We start from the raw sequence: 21,364 nt of genomic DNA, 5'->3' as shown, positions 1-21,364 counted from the left end.
CAGGGATATTGAAACTGATTGATCATTTACTTTGATACTTTATTGACATTATTTTTTGTTTAAATGATTATCTGCTTTATTTAACGAATTTCTACTGTTTAGGTTTTGGCATTACCACAAAGGGGGAAATTGTTAGACATGAATTTTATTGTGGCGATGATAACTAAAACAGCAGACCAGAACAGTAGAATAACTTATCAGAAGCTGCTGATCTAATAAAACTAAACCAGTAGAAAGGATAGTAATACAAAACCAGTAGAGGACGTTTCCTAACGTTGCTATCTTAATTGTTATCGTTAAAGAGTTCCTAGTACCAGTATTAATTGTAGCATTAAATACTATACGGAGTCATTTAATGCATTTTACCCAATTAAGTATAAAACAAGACTGATTGTTTTATAGCTTTTCTGCAGGAACTTCTTTTGGTAATAAAGCTGATTGTATCAGTTATCTGAAGACATCCTCTGATTGTGAACGTTGAACTCAGTCGATTATATATACTTGGATCAAATCTTTATACGACACGACTTCGCATAATATCATCTTTCAAGGAACAAAGCTATTCTCTCTTATCAGACAAATCTCGAAATTCCTTGAGCACTTAAAGTTCAACACAAAGAAAAGTAGCACAAGCTTCATAGCTAATATCTGATCTTTTGAAGATCATCCTGTGCTACTGATTCTTACACTCTTCACAATCTTTACATCACTTATACTTTATCAAGAAGAGTTTGTAATCTGAAAGAGTCTTTTCAGAACTTTGTGTTTCGTATTTTTGTGAGTTGAGAAACTAAGAGTTTCAGTAGGCCGAGGTGTAAGTCCTTCTGAAGTGGGTGTGTACAAGAGTTGTACTGTAATATCCAAAGTTTTTTAGTTATACCTTCTGGAAACAGGAGAAGGGGAGACGTAGAAGAGTTTATATTCGAACTTCCATAAACAACTGCTGCCTACTGTTTTATTGTCTTTTAACTACTTCATCAGATTGTTTCCGCACGTTTTATTGTAATCAGGTGAAAGTATACGCACAAGATAAACTAATATCCCTAACAGGATTTTAGTACCTCATCAGAAAGAAAAACGAGTAGAGTTTATTCACCCCCCTCTAAACTCAACTTCGATCCTCAACAAGAATTAATAGTAAAAAGAGAACATACTATTCTATTCTATTTTTGTCTTCCGTCAAAAGTTTGTGAAAAAATTCAAATGTCACGATGATTATATTTTGAATGTTGAAAAGGTATTTCAGTATCTACAAATAATGAAGAAAACATAAGACAACAAGCAACTAAATATTTCTATATCAAATCTCTCCAACTATCAAATTTTTGAAATATAATTTTCATGTTATGTGGTATTTTCAGTTTTGTTATACGAAGAATCCTATTTGCAATGGAAAACTCGATACCAATTTTATAGAGGTATGGCTTTAAGGGCAATAGATTATTTTTGTGGTTCAAGACATTATCCACTTTATATATTTTTTAAATTATTTTTGTGCGTTAAATGTTAAGAGTTTTTCTCAACAAAATCATATTTCCACACATCCATGAACATGAGAAACATTAATATGCAGAAGCGGATCTAGCGTTACCTCCGTCTATCGAATAATTTGTAAGTATTCTGTTTTCTTCTGATTGAAGCCTTCTAAGCATTCCAATTCTCTGTAGATGGTGTATTTTTGTTCTTCTGATGTGTGTGCTTAGGGACCTCAATCACTGCTATTTATAAGCATTTCTCATACAATCAATGAGTTGATCGAGAGCTCGAGAGTCAAAAGAAGAGGGGCATGTGTGTCTCAATTTTCTAAAGTTGAGGCGGCGTATTGTCAAAAAATGCAGGGTTCTGGTCGTCGTTATTTCCTACACGTTTACTCTTCTTTTGATTTTTTCTTACAGTAATTGCTTAAAAATTCCCAAGGTTCTTGGATTTCAAGGTTAAAGCCATGGAGACGGCCCTGCTTCACTTTCTTCGAAGAGCAAGGCTAACTCCATATTTCTAAATCTCTCCAAAATTTAGAATTCCCTCTCCACGTAAAATTTATCCAACAAATGACAGATTACCGTGGGGATAATTTAGCAAGGGAAAATAAAAGAAATTCATATTTAGTTAATTTTTGCTTCTACTATACCATCACAAGGCACTAATGGAATGATGAGCCAATGATCTTAGAATATGAAATAAAGATCATAATTCAAAACAAACATAGAACAAACCAAGACTATTTCATAGAACCGAATATATCAAACAAGAAGTAAAAAAAAAAGGTTTTTGAAGCCATACTGATACCCCAGGGATGAGCCCATCAAGATCTGGCCCAAACTCCTGGCCCATATCTAAGGCCCACAGGTTAAGGCCCACAGGTGACCCAGATATTCTCCTATAAATACCAGGTTCGAGTGTTCAGTTTAGTCATTCACTATATTGTTTTCAGCAGCGCCCTTAGCTGCTACCCTCATATATCCTCAGTCACTGACTTGAGCGTCGGAGGGGCTACGCCAGGACACCCTCCTGGCCCCCTTCTAACGATCCTATTTGTAATTTTCAGGCCCAGGGTGATTTCAAAGCCCACGTCTGAACTAGTGACGCTTGCGTGGATCGGACCCTAGATTTCCCGTGAGTATCACTTGGCGCCGTCTGTGGGAATACTTGAGTTGAGACGTAGAGATGATAGGTAGGAGAGGAAGTAGAAGAGCTACCTCAGCATCATCGCGTCCTCAGGGGGACCCGAACAGTCTCATGTTGAGACAAGACATGAACAACCGCGTCTGGAGATGAGATAGGAACAACCTCGTCAAGAGACAAGAACTGAGCAGCCCCGTCACGAGACGAGGGTTGAGCAAACCCGTCCTAATGAGAACGTGGGAAACTTGACCTTGGAACAGTTGGGCCAATTCATCACCCGTACAGTGGATGAGGCCATGAGGAGGAACCAAGAGTCCATGGGTGCTGGGGAACAGGCCCCCCATCAGGAGCGTGAGGAAAATGTTGAAGTCCACCAGAGTAGGGTGGAGGAGACACAACCCATACAAAGTGGAGAGATTAGTAAGATGGAGGAGATGTGGAAGGAGATACGGAGGTTGAGGGAGCAGGTAGGGAGTAGGGCGCCGGTACCCAAGAGAGGGAGCCCTTTTTCACTAGCCATATTGGAGGAAGGGCTTCCTCCTAATTTCCGATAGTCAAATGTTGGAGAGTATGATGGACATACGGACCCCGAGGAATACTTGGGGAGATTTGAAAATGCGGCGTTGTTGCATCAGTACTCAGATGGAGTCAGGTGCAGGGTGTTTCTGGGCACGTTGGTGAGGTCAGCCCAGCAATGGTTTAATACCCTGCAGCCCAACTCCATACAGTCTTTCGAGGATTTTGCTACAGCTTTCTTGCACCGATTTGCCAGCAGCAAGAGGCACCCGAAAAATTATCTGAGCCTGTTTGTGATGAAGCAGCAGGAGGCGGAAACTTTGCGAGAATTTGTCTAGCGCTTCAACAGTGCAGCGCTAGAAATACCAGTGGCTACTCCGGACATAATGATAAGTGCCTTTACACAATGACTAAGGGGAGGAGAGTTTTTTAAGTCACTGGTCAAGAAGCCTCCATCGAGCTATGATGATTTGTTGGCTCGAGCTGAGAAATATGTAAACTTGGAGGATGCTCAACGGTACAGAAGGATGGAAAACCGGCCCGGAGGAAGTAGGGTGGAGGGAGCCGAGAGAGGTGGAAAGAAGAGGGGTGCAGGGGATAGAGATGAGGACAAAACCAGAGGTAGAGGACAATTCTCATCACATGTTCATCTAAATAGGAGTCGGGATAAGGTGATGGAAGTGAGGGAGTCGGGGGAGAGGGGGGAGAAGTCACAGAGGGTTGAGAGCAGTGCTCGGCCTCCGCCGTGGGGTAGACTAGAAGGGTCCTCATCCGGGAGTGAGCTGAGATCTTGCCCGTCTTCTAGGCGAGGTCGAGGCCCTCCATGGATACATCCGAGGATCGAAGAGCCGAGGAGAGAGGGTCGAGGTCAGGATGTCCCTCGGGAGCCCGCTGAACCGAGGAGGGGAGCGAATGAGGATAACCACCCCACGAGAGGGATGATTCATATGATCTCGGGGGGTGCTACTGATGGGGATTCCGGGCGAGCACTGAAGACGCATGGGAGGAGGTTGGAGAATTTCGAAATATCGAGGAGTGCAAACTTACCCCAGGATCCTGTCATCAGTTTTGGACCGGATGACCTCCGAGGCGTTGTGGCTCCTCATAACGATGCCTTGGTGGTAACAGCCATCGTTGCCAATTATGATGTGGCACGAATTTTTATTGATAATGGAAGCTCTGTTAATATCCTGTTCAATAGCACTCTGGATCAGATGACGGTGGAAGGATTTGAGTTTGAGTCAATCTCCACTCCTCTATATGGATTTGCAGGACATGCCATCCCGCCGCTCGGCCAAATTGTCCTTCCTCTATCTTTGGGACATGAGCCTCGGCGGGTAACAAAGATGACGACATTTACTGTAGTGGACACCCCATCCGCTTATAATGGAATTCTGGGGCGACCAGCCTTAAAGGATTTCAGAGCTGTAGAGTCCACCTATCATCAGAAGTTGAAGTTTCCTGTAGGGAAGGAGGTTGGAGTCTTGTGCGGGGACCAGAGGGTCGCACGTCGATGTTATGAAGGGATAGTGAAAGAAGAGGGGAAGAGGGCACGTGTGGAGGTTAATATGATTAGAAGGGGGCGAAGCGGGTTGCCCGTAGTAGTGAGGGAAGTTCATGAGGTGATGGATGAGAAGCCGGAGATCGTGACATTGGGGCCCGACAAGAAGACGCTAAGAATAGCCCCTGACCTTGACCCAGAGGTAAGGGAAAAACTTATTACTTGTTTACAAGCTAATCTCAACAGGTTCTCTTGGTCAGCCCAAGAACTCACAGGGACGAGTCCAGATGTAGCAGAACATCGGTTAAACATCTTACCGAATTCTCGTCCTGTGAAGCAGAAGAAAAGACACTTCGGGCCCGAGAAAGACATGGTTATAAAGAAGGAGGTGGGAGAGTTGCTCAGTGCTGGACACATTCGAGAGGTACAATTTCCTACTTGGCTCTCGAATGTCGTTCTTGTTCTGAAAAGTTCAGGAAAATGGAGGATGTATGTGGACTTCAGAGATCTCAACAAGGCATGTCCTAAAGATTGTTATCCTCTGCCTCAGATAGATCAGTTGGAGGACTCCACAGCCGGACATCAGTATTTGTGCATGCTAGACGCTTATCAGGGGTACCATCAAATCCCCTTGGCTGTGGAGGATCAGGATAAAGTGAATTTCATCACTTCTGAAGGAACTTTCTGTTACGTGGTCATGCCCTTCGGACTCAAAAATACCGGAGCCACGTATCAGCGATTGATGGATAAAGTCTTTTCTAAGCAGGTGGGGAGGAATGTGGAAGTGTATGTAGATGACATCATGGTAAAGTCTAAAGATTCAGCCCTGCTCATACCTGACTTAATGGAGACCTTTTCCACCCTCAGGTACTATGGGCTGAAGTTGAACCCTCAGAAGTGTATATTTGGAGTGAGGAGTGGGAAGTTTCTGGGCTATATGGTGACAGAGAGGGGGATTGAGGCTAACCCTGAGAAAGTTCAAGCTATCCAAGATATGGTCTCTCCTCGGGGGTCAAAGATGTTCAGCAGTTGACAGGGAGGATTGCTGCGCTGGCACGTTTTATCTCGAGGTCCGCCACAGGAGCTTACCCTTCTTCCGGACCTTACGAAAAGCAAAAAAATTTGAATGGAGGCCGGATTGCGAGAAGGCTTTCACAGAATTGAAGGAGTACCTGGCTGAGCTTCCCGTCCTGGCCAAACCGGCAACGGGTGAGCCTTTATGGGTATATTTATCCGCTACTGAAGGGGCTGTGAGTTCAGTCCTTGTTAAGCTGGATGGATCAGTTCAGCAGCCGGTGTACTATGTTTCGCATGCACTTAAAGGGGTAGAGATCCGATACTCAGGGTTGGAAAAATTGGCTTTGGCTTTGGTAATGACAGCAAGACGCTTGAGGCCCTACTTCCTATCCCATCCGATTGTGGTGCTCACCAACAGTCCATTGGGCAGAATCCTAACTCATTCGGATATGTCTGGCCGCTTGATCAAGTGGACTACTGAGCTAGGGGAGTATGACATCCAGTATGAGCCAAGAACATCTATTAAAGCACAAGCCTTAGCCGATTTTCTGGCCGAGACCGTGCATCTTGAAAATGAAGACCCTTGGAAGGTATATGTTGATGGTTCATCTTCTAGAGAGGAAAGCGGGGTGGGAGTGGTACTGATTTCACCAGCTGGGGAGGAAGTGAAGTTGGCAGTTAGGTTGGATTTTCGGGCATCCAACAATGAGGCAGAATACGAGGCTGTGTTGGCAGGACTGCGAGCAGCCAGAAACGTGGGAGCTAACCGGGTACTTATCTTTTCTGACTCACAGTTGGTAGCACAGCAGATGAAGGGAACGTATGATGTGAAAGATGAGAAACTTATTGAGTATGCTCAAGAGGTGGACAGAGTCAGAGAGAAATTCACGGAGATCACATTTGAACAGATCCCCAGGAAAGAAAATGAAAAAGCAGACACTCTAGCCAAAATAGCTGGGACAATGGGAAGCTGGAAGACTAGAGATGTGGTATTTCAAATTGAACTCACACCTCAAACGAGTTCACCCACAGTTGAACAGGAGGAGGAGGATTGGAGAACTGCTATACTTGATTACTTGAAGGAGAGAAAACTTCCTGCTGACCCTAGGGAGGCTCGTAAGTTGAAGTTAAAATGTTCACACTATGTAATGGTGGGGGACGTGTTGTTTAGAACGTCTTTTGCAGGACCGCTCCTTTGGTGTTTGAGTTACCGAGAGGCTGATTATGTGCTCCGAAAAGTTCATGAGGGGTGTTGTGGAAATCATTTGGGAGCTTATGCATTGGCGAGGAAGGTGCTCCTCACCGGTTATTCTTGGCCCTCAGTGCTACATGATGCTCAAGAGTTAGTGATGTCTTGTGATAGTTGTCAACTTCATGCGCGGTTGAATCACCGACCGGCCGCGATGATGAAGGCTGTCACGACCGCCTGTCCCTTTGACCAGTGGGGAATGGATATCGTGGGACCTTTTCCTATAGCTCCTGCTCAGAAAAAATTCCTACTGGTAGCTGTTGATATTTTTCAAAATGGGTGGAAGCAGAGCTTTGGCCATAATCACTGAGAATGACGTCCTGAAATTCTTGTGGAAGAGTATAGTATGCAGGTACGGGGTACCTAGGAGGCTGATATCCGATAATGGGAGACAATTCCAAGGGGCTAAAATTGAAGCTTGGTGTAAAGAAATGAAGATCCAACATGTCTTTACCTCTGTAGCTTACCCGCAGAGTAATGGCCAGGTGGAGGTGACTAATCGGACGCTGGTGCAGGGTCTGAAAGTTCGACTGAGCAAAGCTAAAGGCAATTGGGTGGATGAGCTACCAAGTGTCTTATGGGCATACCGAACCACTCCAAGAGAAGGAACCAAAGAAACTCCTTTCGGTTTGGTTTATGGTACTGAAGCAGTGCTCCCGGCTGAGATCGGGTTGGAATCGGCGAGGGTCATGTTTTATGACGAGGACAATGGTGCGAGACGCGCTACTGACCTTGATCTATTGGAGGGAAAGAGAGAGTCTGCCAGCATTCAATTGGAAGCTTATAAGAACCGCATTGCACAGTCTTATAATCGGAGAGTCGTGCAGAGAAACTTTCAGGTGGGTGATTTGGTCCTGAGGAAGGTGCAAGAAGAGCAGAGGGGAAAATTGGACCCAAAGTGGGAGGGTCCCTTCAAGGTGGTCGAGAGGCTGAGCTCTGGAGCCTATTACTTAGAGAATGCGCAAGGCAAAGCTTTGAAGAGGCCTTGGAATGCTTATCACCTTAGGAAGTATTATTCTTGATTCTGTCATCGATGTATTTTATTTCCTGATTTTTCCTATGTAATCCATTGGAATTCAATAAAATCAAGTTCTTCCTTTTAGTTCATGAATGTTGTTGTATTGTGAGAGTGATAAAATAATTTTATTTTCTACTAAGACATCGCCTAGTAGAGGAGCAGAGTGAAGAAAAAAAATTTTATTTTCCTACTAAGGCATCACCTAGTAGAGGAGCAGAGGAGAAGAAAAATTTTATTTTCCTACTAAGGCATCGCCTAGTAGAGGAGCAAAGTGAAGAAGAAAAATTTTATTTTCTTGCTAAGGTATCAGCTAGCAGAGGAGTTAGAGGTTGAGGGTGTTGATTTTTATTTGCCTGCTAAGGTATGACCTAGCAGAGGAGTTAGAGTGTGGTAACGTTGATTTCTATTTTCCTGCTAAGGTACTACCTGGCAGAGGAGTTAGAGGTTCAGGGTGTTGATTTTTATTTGCCTGTTAATGTATGACCTAGCAGAGGAGTTAGAGTGTGATAACGTTGATTTCTATTTTCCTGCTAAGGTACTACCTGGCAGAGGAGTTAGAGGGTGGAGGTGATGAACTTTATTTTCCTGCTCAGCTGTCACCAAGCAGAGGAGTTAGAGTGTGGTTATGTTGATTTTTATTTTCCTGCTTAGGTGTCACCTAGTAGAGGAGTTAGAGGGTGGTGGGGTTGAATTTTATTTTCCTGCTAAGGTCCTACCTGGCAGAGGAGTTAGAGGGTGGAGGTGATGAATTTTTATTTTCCTGCTGAGGTATTATCTAGCAGAGGAGTTAGATGGTGAAGGTGTTGGTTTTTATTTTCCTGCTCAGGTGTCGCCTAGCAGAGGATTTAGAGCGTGGTGACGTTAATTTTTATTTTCCTGCTGAGGTATTATCTAGCAGAGGAGTTAGAGGGTGAAGGTGTTGATTTTTATTTTCCTGCTCAGGTGTCGCCTAGCAGAGGAGTTAGAGCGTGGTGACGTTGATTTTTATTTTCCTGCTGAGGTATTGCCTAGCAGAGGAGTTAGAAGGTGAAGGTGTTGATTTTTATTTTTCTGCTGAGGTATTACCTAGCAGAGGAGTTAGACGGTGAAGGTGTTGATTTTTATTTTCCTGCTCAGGTGTCACCTAGCAGAGGAGTTAGAGCAGTGGTGACGTTGATTTTTATTTTCCTGCTCAGGTGTTACCTAGCAGAGGAGTTAGAGGGTGATGGTGTTGATTTTTATTTGCCTGCTAAGGTATCACCTAGCAGAGGAGTTAGAGGGTGGGGATTTTATTTGCCCTAGCGGGTTAATAATATCCGATATAAACTCGGAATAAATCATAAATGCGATTGCAAAATACTCAATGTTGCGTAAAACGAGTTCGTACATGCCGAAAGTGTGCAAAAGGAAATAACCAAATGTAAACGTCGCAAAAGTTGCATAGTTCTACGGAAAGTAAAGCAATGCAGAAAATAGCATAAATAAAGGAGTTCGATCTAAGAATTAGGGGGGAGACTCGATATGAAGCCCTCCAGGTCGATGAAGTAAGTAGGGGCGTCTGGCGGAGGATAGCCCTGAGCCTTGAAGAGGTCGATTGCACCCTCGAAACCCACTCTCAAGTAGTGAAAAGCTTTCGGACCACAGATCTCGACAAATTCTTTGGATTTGAGAAATTCCTCTTTGAATGAGGAGGCTTCTGCAACATGTCGTGCCTTGGCGTCTTTAAGCTCAGCCTGTGAATTCTTTAATTCTTTCTTCAGCTTCTGGATCTCTTTAGCTTGATCCTCTATCAGCCGCTGAGACTCCTGCTTCTGTTTCGAGAGCTCGCCGCACTCGATCTGGGACTCCGACAATTGATCTTGAGACTCTGAAAGCTCATTAGCATGCGTCACTTTCATCTCGTCAATAGTATTCTGGAGCCGTTCGCGGAGAGCCTCGCCCTCGCGTGATTCTTGGTAGGCGTCTGATCGAGTGGCCTTAACACGCTCAGCCACCTCCTCGACGTACATCATGCCCTGCGTAAGTAGATAAGGGTGAAAAGACGACAAGAAAATCAAACACATATTAGACATCAATCTAAAGACTAGGAGGAGAAGCATACCTCAGTGACACTGGTGCATGCCCGGCGAAGGAGTGCAGACCACCCCAGTGAACTCATGAACGTTGCATCTGCCTCGGAGGGAAGCTGGTACATTATCTTCCGAGCCAATTAAGTAGGACCCCGCCCCACGATGGCCGTATCCGAGGTATATAGAGGATGTACCCCCGGCTCAGGGGGAGGCCCCTCATCTGACTCGGACCCCTCTGGAGAAGAAATCGATACGATAGAAATCTCAGAAATCTTGCGATTGCCATGCTGTGGGGCTGACGGGCTAAGATCAGTTGATGCTTTTTGCTTACCAGACGGAGGAGGGGAGTTGGCGCGAGGAGGTGGAGAGGAGGCTCGCTTTGGGGCGGAAGAAGAGGAGCCTGCCTTCTTCTTCTTCGCAGCAGTAGGGGAGCTAGGGGAGCTGGCAAGCTTCTTTCCAGTAGTAGAGCAAGAACCTGTTTTCTTTTTCTCAGCAGCAGAACAATCTCCCTTTGGGCCCGTCGTGACTGCTGGGGTAACGGACTTCTGGGAAGCTGATGAGGAACCCACGACCTTTGTCTTGGAAAGTTCACGGAGAAATAGGGCGTTCATGACTCTAGTACCTGCAAGCAGAGACAATGAACCAGATAAGAACGTTTATTAAGTAACATAATAAACAAAAGAAAAACAAGAAGTATGAAAAGATGAGAATATCTACCAGCATTCTCCTTCAGCTTAATTTTAGCGAGACTTAACCCGACATGACATAGGAGATCCTCAGACAGAAGTTTGGGAATGTTAAAGCATCGATCTCCTAGTACACTCATTATCTTCAGGTACTCCTCATCTTTCTTATAACCCTTGGAAAGATCGGGCTTGGTAAAAGTGGGATACCAATCTGTGAAGCAAGTCAATTCTTTGAGTGACCGGACAAAGAGGAAGTATTTTTTCCAGTCCTTCACGTGACTGGGGGCTCCATCGAAAAGTTTGTGGCTAGACCGGGAGGTTACATAGAAAGGTCCATCTTTTGATCTAGACAAAACTAAGAAGTAGGAAAAAGTGGTGCAATTCAAAGGGAGGTCTAGGGCTCTGAATAACACAGCGAAACAGCTTATCAAACGGAAGGCATTGGGCGTGAGTAAACCTAAGTGCACCTGATAGTACTTGCTTAATTCTTGAAAGAAATCGCACATGGGGAAACGAAGACCTGCATTAAAATGATGCTGAAAAAAGGTATAATAGCCCTTAGGGGCAAGATAAGGTCGGTCATCTAGGCCAGGAATGATTATCTGGTGGGAGGAAGGAATGTGCCACATAGTCCTAATTTTCGACTCACTACCAGGAGGAATGTGGGAGGACAAATGACCGTACCATAAGTTATCTGCCTCAGATATGTTCATTTGTTGGGTCAGGTGACGAACTTCCTTACCCGGACGACTATGAGTAGTGATGTAAGGCCCGAGAAATTAATCCGGTTAATCTGAAAAGATTTGGAAATGATTATTATAATCCTGGATGATAATTGATGTGATTATAAACGAAACGGATCTGATCGGGAGAGCCGAAAGAAGAAATCACATTATGTGTGAAGAATAGCATTGACGCACATGCGCGACATGTATCGGCGCACATGCGCGAAAATTACAGAAGCATCGGCGCACATGCGCGAGATAAGGCGCGCATATGCGCGACCAGTCCAGAATGATCGGCGCATATGCGCGACATAATTGGCGCACATGCGCGGGTGGGACAGAATGATTGGCGCATATGCACGACTAATATGGCGCATATGCGCGAGAAGACAATGCTAGTTTTTTATAACTGGCGCATATGCGCGACATTGTTCGCGCATATGCGCGAAACGTGCAGAACATGCAATGAGCCACTTGGCCCTTAGACATGCAATATATATATATATATATATATATATATATATATATATATATATATATATATATATATATATATAACATGCAATTCTTTGGATTCAGTCAAAGAAAAACGAAAAGAATAGCTGAGAGAAGCGTAAATTCTTCAAATCAGAGAAATTGTGATTACGGGAAATCCGTCCGTCAGAATTTGAATCCGACTTCAGTATCGAGTTCCTATCGACGCAGGCTACAACTGGACGTAAGTTTTGTTACGTTTAGACAAGATTTGAAATTACGATATTGTCAGAATTGAATATGAATCAGATATGATGTTTTTACTACCGTAGATATTGTATAACTGAAGTCATATTAAAGAATAGACAGTTTATGAAATTGTTATGAATTTCAGAGTTGATTTGATTGAGATTAGATATCAGATTTGTGTTATCGTTGAGATTATGAGTTATATCAGTATTGATAATGAGTTATGATATTATATCTGTGATGTTGAGATTGACGGGGTTATTCAGATTGTATTGTTATGCCGTCGAAACATCAGTAGATTAATATGGATCAGATTCAGTAAAGATTTCGATTGTATCGTGATATTATTGATATGAATTAGATTGTATCTTGTTCAGATATTGGTCAGATTATGTACTGAATTGAGTATTGATCAGAAGAGGTTGTGTTTGAGTTATTCACTGATACAGCGTATTCGATATTGTCATTTCAGATTTGATATGGACAGATTTGAATACAGGTCATCGTCTTCGTCAGATAGGGACGACAAAGGTATAATTCATGTGATATTCGAGAAGATACAACTCAAATGAGATCCCATTTGAGTTTCCCAACAAAATCACATACTAGAATTATTGTTGTTTATTTTATGACATGATTATGATGTGTTTATAGATGTTATATTCATATCTTTTGAAATGAGCATGTCTTGTTTACAGATTGTTATTCATTGCATTTAAGATAGGAGAGTCTTGACAGAACAGTCAGACTTCTAGACGTTCGGTGATATCGCAGCTTAGGGGAAGATCATTCTCCTATTGTAGATGTTGATACAGATCAGACCGAAGTCTAGGAATAAGACGTACAATCACCCCGATTGGTAGGGTAGGTGACAGCCATTGACGTCTTATTCACACCGGGATCCCTAGAGTTATAGTTGAGTCGAGTCTAGACATGATTTGACTAGAACTGCATGTGTTTATGGATGTGGTTTCATAGACTATGAAACCCATCTTTATTGCTTTCAGTCATGATAGCATGTGTTTATGATTTGATTAAACTGCATGTTTATCTGAATTGAGTTGCATGCTTATTTTGATTTGATTTTATAGATTATGAAATCTATTACTTTTGAATATGTTCATGATAGCATGTTTTATGATTTAGATTGTTTCTATACATGCTTACCATGTTTTATACTGGGATTTATTCTCATCGGAGTATCCGACTGTTGTCTTGTTTTGTATGTGTGCATGACAACAAGTAGGGCAAGATCGGGGTCGAGAAGATGATGAGAGAAGACGATTTTAGCGTGGTGATTTCGGACTTGGATAGATTTGATTTTATTACTTGAACTTTAGTAGTTGAACCTTAGATTAGTTAAAAGATTGTTGTATCTTTATACTGAATTGTAGTTTTATACAGATATGTATATTATGTAGATGCCATTACCTTCCGCACTTTATTTTAAAAAGAAAAATTTTTAGACCCTGTTTTATCTTAATTGATAATTAAATCCCAAAGATGATTAATAAGAAGATTATTAGCGTCCGGGTCCCCACAAGTGACTTCCTCCTCATTGGAATCAGGGATAAGCTCAGGATCAGTTATGAAAATCCTACCCTAGCTAGACTCACTAGACCCGCTAGATCTTTCAGAATCACTCGAGGAACCAGACTCGGAATCGGAAGAAGACATAATTATTAAGGGTAATCAAACAGGTAAAGGAGAGAACTGACCCGAGTAAGACGTGGAAATAATACTCAAAGCAATAGAATCGCAGGGATGGGCGAGCGTGCGGAGGACCCGGGCGGGCGTGGGCAGGGCTCGGCAGGGCGAGCGTGTGTATGGGCGGGCTGATGCGCGAGGGTGGCGAGGTGATGGGGCGAGCTGCACGACGGGTGGAGATGCGCGCGGGGGCGAGCTCGCGCTTGGGGGAGCAGGCGGATGGGCGAGCCGGCGAGCGTGGGCAGGGCTCGGCTGGGGCGAGCTCGCGCTTGGGCGAGCAGGCGGATGGGCGAGCACTGGCTGGGGCGAGCAGGCGGATGGGAGAGCAGGCTTGGGCGAGCGGGCGTGTATGGGTGAGCCTGCGGATGGGCGAGCGCTGGCTGGGGCGAGCTCGTGCTTGGGCGAGCAGGCGGATGGGCGAGCACTGGCTGGGGCGAGCAGGCGGATGGGCGAGCGGGCGTGTATGGGCGAGCCTGCGGATGGGCGAGCGCTGGCTGGGGCGAGCAGGCGGATGGGCGAGCACTAGATGGGGCGAGCAGGCGGATGGGCGAGCGCTGGCTGGGGCAAGCTCGCGCTTGGGCGAGCAGGCGGATGGGCGCTGGGGCGAGCGGAAGCTTAGGCGAGCGTGGCAGGGGCGCTCGGCGAGGCGCTGGCGAGCGTGCGCGCTGAACTGCTGGGAGAGGCGGAGGCTAGGGCGAGCCTGCGCGCTGGACTGTCGGCAAGGCAGTGGCTTGCGCGCGGAGGGCAGGGGCGCGCCAGGTTGTCGCGCGCGTGAGCTAGCTGGGGCTTGACGTGGGCTTGGGCACGCGTTGGGTTCAGGCGACGCGGTGACCAGGGCACGCGTGAAGGTGGCAACGAGATGGTTAGGAAACGGGAGAGAGCTAGTGATACCCCAGGGATGAGCCCATCAAGATCTGACCCAAACTCCTGGCCCATATCTAAGGCCCACAGGTTAAGGCCCGCAGGTGACCCAGATATTCTCCTATAAATACCAGGTTCGAGTGTTCAGTTTATTCATTCACTATATTGTTTTCAGCAGCGCCCTTAGCTGTTACCCTCATATATCCTCAGTCACTGACTTGAGCGTCGGAGGGGCTACGCCAGGACACCCTCGCCCCCTTCTAACAATCCTATTTGTGATTTTCAGGCCCAGGGTGATTTCAAAGCCCACGTCTGAACTAGTGACGCTTGCGTGGATCGGACCCTAGATTTCCCGTGAGTATCACATACCTTTTCATACTACGCAATTTCTCATTCTTTTCCCTAGAAAAAATAATTTTGAAACATTGAGTTGGCTTTATTTATATATAATATCACATCAATAATACAAAAAAAAAAAGACTAGTGGTGAAAATAAATATATCACGCGTAATGGGTTTCTTTCTCAAAAGATCATGTAGAATAGCTTCACCACATTATGATAATTAAGTATCATCAAACTAACCACTTTTGCAGATCAGGTCCTAATAGATCATACCTAGCAGTAATTAATTGAGATAAAAATTGCTAGATGAGACAAGTAAAATATTATTAAAATTTAGACACATCACAAACCTGATAAAGTTTTTTTGTGTCAAGTATGACTTAATTTGTCGCTGTAAATTAAAAAAAAAAAATCTGTAGAGCCCGTAACTTAGACTACGTAAGCCATGCATAAATTCCTAGCATTTTAAATTAAATTAATTTATTTTATTTGCATGAGTATTTAAATTCCTTAAATTTAGTTATTTCATGCAGTAGTTTAAATTCCAGCTTTTCAGTAAATTCAGTGAGGCCGGACCGGAGTTGGAGCATAGAGATAAATTCCAATAATTGGGAAATATTACTAGAATTTATTTGAGCTAAATAATAAATGGATTTAGCGTAAAATAAAGTTTATGGGATTATCTAATTAAGTTGAGATAGAATAGTAAATAAGTTAGATAATTAGACCCTTAATTCCATAATATATGTATTGGGTAAATTAAACACTAGAGATTTATAATACAAGATTTTAGAAAAATATTTTTCCCCTTCATTATCTTAGAATTTTCGGCCCCTTCATTTATTTTAATTTGGGAATTTTGCTAATCCAATTGTTTAATTATCTTGCCTCATCCATTTTTCTTGGGAGATAATTCTATCATACAAATCCTCAATAAGTAATAAATAAGCAATATTCCATCCCATTTGCTTGATAAGAGAATCGGCCATCTCCCCATGTTAAAGGATTTGATTGTGATTATTCAACTCATCCCTTAATTATCCCCCCTTAATTCTCTAGGTAGATATATCCTTCCCAACTTTTAAATCACTACCAAATAATTTAATTAAGCAAAATCTTTCTTGACCCTAGACCAAACCATCGACCAAATGCATTCAGCATACCCCTCAAAAATCTTTTTGGGTAACAAATCAATTTCCATCATATCTTAACTCTAGGATAGAAAAGATTAATCCCTTCCATTTATCTTGTATCTTCCCATTTAATTCCTAGACACCTCTCCCTCATCCTACCACCGAAAATCAGAGGAAAAACCAGAGAGAAAATCGTGCAGCAACCGTGAGAAAATTGGAGAGAAAGTCGAGAGATAACTAGGTAGAGAAGCGCTCCGTCTCCTCCGTGCCGCGTCGTCGTCATTTAATTCGTTTTTCATCAAAACGAAACCAAGGCATGTCTAGATTCTTTCAAACCTCAATCAAGCCATAGTAGTAATTTTTGTTACATCAAAGTCACGATTTTACATCATGAAAACCGAGATTTTTGGTCAGCAAGGTGCTGAAATTTTCTGCACAGATTTTTCCTTCCTTGTGCTCTTTACGGTTTGCTTGTTTTTGTGTGTTCAGGTGATTGGATCGACTCCAGGCTCACTAGGCTACATCTAGACACATACTAGGGTGTGTCAAGACCATGTTGGTCCAATAAATCAATCCCCACGCATGCTGGAAATTCAGAATGACAGCAACCTCTCTTTTGCGTCTCATGTGTTCGAATCTCTGAGTTTGCTGTCAAACAAGGGATGTTCCTGATCTTGGCTGCCCTAGGGGCTATAGCCACGGTTAGAACATCCCCTTGTGATGTCTAAGACGTGACCAAGCCATCCTTTTGAGGCTCGGTCCGCGGCAAGATCGGTTTTAAAGCAAAACTCATGAACAGCCCCCTTTCCCTTCCGAAATTCTGCTGGTGTAACTTTCGAGTTTGGGGTGTGGTGTGAATCTTGGTTGGCCTCTGGCCCATAGCCACGGTTCATACCATACCCTTGGTTGTCTAGATCATGCCAGGGCCAACCAAATGACCACAAGGGTGATCCATGACAGTAAACGACAGCACTATCCCATGTGTGTACAGCTTGTGCTCTCGGCTAGGAATGTAGCTGTAATTGTGGGGTGGTTCGAATTGTAGCTGGCCTAGGGCTCATAGCCATGGTTCGGACCATTCCCTAGAATGTTGTGGAGAGGCGCTGGTCGGTGGTTCAAGCCCCAATGGCCAAAAGTCTCGTAAACGACGCAATGCAAGCGAAGTGCTGCTGCTGGAATTTGACAGCAACTTGCTGTGACGGTTCGGAGGTCTGTTCGAGTTCTCGGTCGGCTTTTAGCCTATGGCCTTGAACTGGACAGTGCCTCATTGAGTTAGGAAGGTCACGTTTTTGACCGTTCGTCATTCGGATCATTTTTGAGGTCGTACGAGAATTTATGGTACGACGTGCCAAATTGACTCTCGAAAGAGCGTTTCACGTTTTGGCCTCCGTTTCACATGAATTCGGCCCTCGTCATTTTAGGAGCATAAATTCATGATTTTAAACGTATTTTAATCATGACGTCACGTTGGTTCAGTGTTGGTTCGGGTTGGTTTAAAGTCATGATTAAATACGAGGTCGTTAGAAGCATTTGTCGCATTTTAGAAATTTAAGTTCATCAATTTGCCAAAGAAAATCCATTGCATATTTTTATGGCATCTTTAGGTTGCAGCGAGCCTGGGGACGATCCATTCCAGTTGGAAAAATTTCAGGAATTTTCATTATCGTCAGTTAATTATTTTACGTGCATGAAAACAGAAAAATGAATATTTTTGAGATTTATGCGATATGGCTTGTGGTTCATTCACTATGTGGGAGCATCATTATTATTTATACGGTCGCCAGTGACCGCTCAGTTCAGGTTGGTACCATCGGGTCTTCAGTGACCACTCAGTTCAGGTTGGTACCATCGGGTCTTCAGTGACCGCCAGCTCAGTTTCAGACTCCCCGGTAGTCAGTTACCGATCATTTCAGCTTAGTGCAGTGGCCACAGGCGTAAAACATAATCTCAACAGAAAATTATATCAGTTATTTCAGTACAGGCTCCAAGGAGCAATTATTTTTACTGTGATTATCAGTTCAGCATGCACGTATTTTAATTGCTCAGTTCAGATTATTTTCAGCATGTCTCATGGCATGAAATTTTATCCCATGCATATTTTATTTCAGATTTTACTCGTTACCTGCGATATATGCATGCTGAGTCTTTAGGCTCACTAGACTTGATTGTTGTAGGTACTGATGAGGCCAGGGCCGAGGGCGGGGACCAGTGAGCTAGCTTGGGTCGGCAGTAGTGGCACCCGAGGACCTCAGTGCAGCAGAGTTTATTTTATTCCGCAAACTAAATTTTTATCAGTCATGGGATATTTTTTTAAATTGTTGTCGTTGGAAATCAATTATTTTCTTCCGCTGTTTTTATTTTAAACATTGGACTCGATTCATCAGTGAAATTTATGAGTAAGGCCATTTAAGTTCATTTAAAAAGAAAATTTTTAATTTTCCGCAAATTTTAAACCGAGCAGTTTTAGGGCCTTTACAAAATCACTTTATTAGAATTCATCAAGAAAATAATAATATAAGAAAGATTACCTACCTACCTTATGAATTCATAAAGAACAGTGCACATTACGGAAATCTGGCAACCGAACACAACCACTGAAACAAGCAAGGAAAGTAACATTGCAAAAATGTTAGGTCAATGTCCATAAACATTAGGACAAAGAAAACGATCTTACTGTTTGTTAAGGTATTTAGTTAATGTGCATCGTTGTCAGTTTGGAACCAATCACATATAAAAGGGAAAATGGAACGGAATTTATCTTACCAGCAAGATAAGGAAACTGATAAACCTCATCAACTCTACAAACACAAGATCAGCCATCAAAACAAATGGCAATATAATAACTATTTCGAAAATTATTAAAATAGGCATAAATTACCGTCGTCGATCAGGGGCACGACCATTATATTTCCTCGCGCCTTGTCTGTTTCGTGATAGAATCCTACGAGCACAAGTCCTGAAAACAGATGATCAATTAGTTTTTAAAACAGATGAATTAGTTGTTGTTGTTGCTGAGAGGGAAGAAGACTATGAACAATTTGCACCTAATAATCGGAGACATTGTTGCGTAATTGATGATTATTCAACGTATGTCTGGCCTTTTAGTTTCTTGCGGAATGGAGGAGGAGTACTCATCATATTAATATATAATGGTAATCATCATTTGACCAAAAATAATATTTTTGTGTATCTTTATCTATATCTATATTTTATGTTAAAATTATATATATATTTTTTAAAAAATCCTTATCTTAGATCATCTCTTTATATCTCAAATTAGTAGGGACAACACGATTATTTATTTATTTATGATTATAAAGTTAAAAAAAAACTATCTTGTTATGTTTGTCTATCTATATCTATATTTTATGTAAAAATTATATATTAAAAAATAAAATAATATTAAATGTATAATCAATGTATCTTATAACTATATTTATAACAATTATATCGTGAGATTTTGTATCCAATGTATCATTAGATTTGATAAATAAATTTTTGAATTGAATTTTTATGGTACAAGAATAGTTGTATAATTTTCATTATACCTGTAACATTAGTCTAAAAAACATGTTCTCTCACCTTTATCTTTTCATAAATTATATATTTATATCTCAATCTGGTCTATATTCAATATAAGAGAAATAATAATCTTTAAAGATTTTTGCAAAGTTTAAAAGTTAAGATGTATTCAATCAATGCTTTTATAAAATTTATAAGAATCTATTGACATCCAAAATAAACTTTCATGCATGGAGTTTTAAAAAATTATATGACATTCAAACTCAGTTTTAAATACTCTATAAAATTTTATAGGTATTCAAATTTTCAATTGACTTTTAATAATTCCATTAAAACATGAAAGAATAAAGTGCATAAAGAAATGTTAAAAATTATTGGACGTGTTGAAAAATATATTTAAAATGTGTGAGTTGAATATTTGAATGTTGAATATTTGAATGTTGAAAATAAGAGTTGTAAAAATTTGAAATTTGTGTGTGATGATGTAGGTAATGATGTATTTTATTTTTTGGATTATGTGTAATGAAACTCTATAAATAGATTTCTCATTTGTGAAGAAAATCACAATTGAGTAGAGAGAAAAATATTATAAAGTGTGTAGTTTGGTAAATTTTGAGAGTTTGAGATTTTTACTTTTTACCATAAATTTTTACTTTTTCACAACACGTTATCAGCACGAAGCTCTAAAAGTCCTACATACTTTTCCAAGCTCCAAACAGAAGAAAAAGGTAACAAAAGTAATAATATTTATTTTACTGTTATTTATTTATTGTGTATTTATTTAATATACAATATAATGTTATTATTAGAAATAATAAAAATAAATTTTTCATAAACTTGTTATAAATCCTGGGAGGATGTTAAGACGACATCCCACACTCCCGGCAAGGGATACGACAAGTATAAAAGCCTATAAGGTTTTTAAACAAAATAAATTATGACACTCATTATAAGATTATGATATGATATACATATTTATTTAAACATGTCAAATATTATATGCACCATATTATTACCATAAAATTATACAAATACATACATTTATTTTTTTGTACACCAACGGTCATAAACGGTAACAAAACGGCTAGTTTTTGCCCTATAAATATCATCTCACAAACACATACAATCACTCCAACTTTCTATTCTTCTCTAAAAATTATTCTTCATCAAATTTTTCGAAGAAAAAAGAAGATGGCTTTCTCAAGGTTATTTTTAATTATTTTGGTTATCATACTCACGAGTCTTGTATTTATCGGAGAATATCCTCCTCGTGTGTTTTCTTTAGTTTTACAAATGCTTGTACTTGTTGTTTATCCATTACTTTGTATTGCAATATTCATTAACTAATAAAATGCATCGTAATTTTTTTTAGTACCAACATGTCAAACTTGAAAAAGATCGAATTTATCGCTCTTGATATTACGGGGAAAAATTATATGCCATGGATTCTAGATGTAGAAATGCATCTTGAGTCATTGGGTCTAAGCGAGACCATTAAAGAAAATGGCATATGCACGTCACAAGAAAAGGCAAGAGCCATGATATTTTTGCGTCGACATCTCGACGATGGATTGAAATGTGAATATTTGACTGAAAAAAATCCCATGGCTTTGTGGAAGGGATTAAAAGAAAGATTTGAACATGTAAGGGAAGTTATACTTCCGACCGCCCGGGATGAATGGAATACACTGAG

The 21,364-nt window shown here is 41.6% G+C and overlaps 2 protein-coding genes and 1 long non-coding RNA gene across 4 annotated transcripts; 2 read left to right on the top strand and 1 right to left on the bottom strand.

The window, feature by feature from the left end:
* The first annotated feature begins 3,665 nt into the window (after positions 1 to 3,665).
* Positions 3,666 to 7,215, top strand: LOC140804734 (uncharacterized). The gene is made up of 2 exons (XM_073160841.1): positions 3,666 to 5,636; positions 5,788 to 7,215. Exons 1-2 carry the CDS (start codon positions 3,666 to 3,668, stop codon positions 7,213 to 7,215), a joined length of 3,399 nt encoding a protein of 1,132 aa, XP_073016942.1.
* Positions 7,216 to 8,910: 1,695 nt separating this feature from the next.
* Positions 8,911 to 10,710, bottom strand: LOC140811508 (uncharacterized). Of its 2 annotated transcripts, XR_012113474.1 has the most exons (3): positions 10,004 to 10,710; positions 9,164 to 9,917; positions 8,911 to 9,046 (listed from the first exon to the last, which is right to left on the bottom strand). XR_012113474.1 is itself a non-coding variant. In XM_073169429.1 (2 exons), exons 1-2 carry the CDS (start codon positions 10,094 to 10,096, stop codon positions 9,399 to 9,401), a joined length of 612 nt encoding a protein of 203 aa, XP_073025530.1. In that variant the 5' UTR covers positions 10,097 to 10,710; the 3' UTR covers positions 9,074 to 9,398. The 2 variants fall into 2 exon arrangements, 1 of the variants encoding a protein (XP_073025530.1); XM_073169429.1 differs by lacking the exon at positions 8,911 to 9,046 and having other exon boundaries at positions 9,074 to 9,917.
* A 5,453-nt stretch (positions 10,711 to 16,163) lies between these two features.
* Positions 16,164 to 18,577, top strand: LOC140811502 (uncharacterized). Its single transcript, XR_012113472.1, has 2 exons — positions 16,164 to 16,463; positions 18,324 to 18,577. It is a non-coding gene; the product is annotated as an uncharacterized lncRNA (long non-coding RNA).
* Positions 18,578 to 21,364: the final 2,787 nt, after the last annotated feature.

This window comes from Primulina eburnea, chromosome 1, assembly GCF_022965805.1.
Source record: "Primulina eburnea isolate SZY01 chromosome 1, ASM2296580v1, whole genome shotgun sequence".
NCBI classification, from domain to species: Eukaryota; Viridiplantae; Streptophyta; class Magnoliopsida; order Lamiales; family Gesneriaceae; genus Primulina; species Primulina eburnea.
This window is presented reverse-complemented; position numbering and strand designations above follow the sequence as displayed.

What these genes read in the sequence shown, in the direction of transcription:
- LOC140804734 (XM_073160841.1), top strand. Translation starts at nt 3,666, where the DNA reads ATGGAAAACCGGCCCGGAGGAAGTAGGGTGGAGGGAGCCGAGAGAGGT. An exon ending in TTCAAGCTATCCAAGATATG is followed by an intron (nt 5,637 to 5,787) that starts GTCTCTCCTCGG and finishes GATTGCGAGAAG; the next exon opens with GCTTTCACAGAATTGAAGGA.
- LOC140811508 (XM_073169429.1), bottom strand. Translation starts at nt 10,096, where the DNA reads ATGTACCAGCTTCCCTCCGAGGCAGATGCAACGTTCATGAGTTCACTG. An exon ending in CATGCACCAGTGTCACTGAG is followed by an intron (nt 9,918 to 10,003) that starts GTATGCTTCTCC and finishes CTACTTACGCAG; the next exon opens with GGCATGATGTACGTCGAGGA.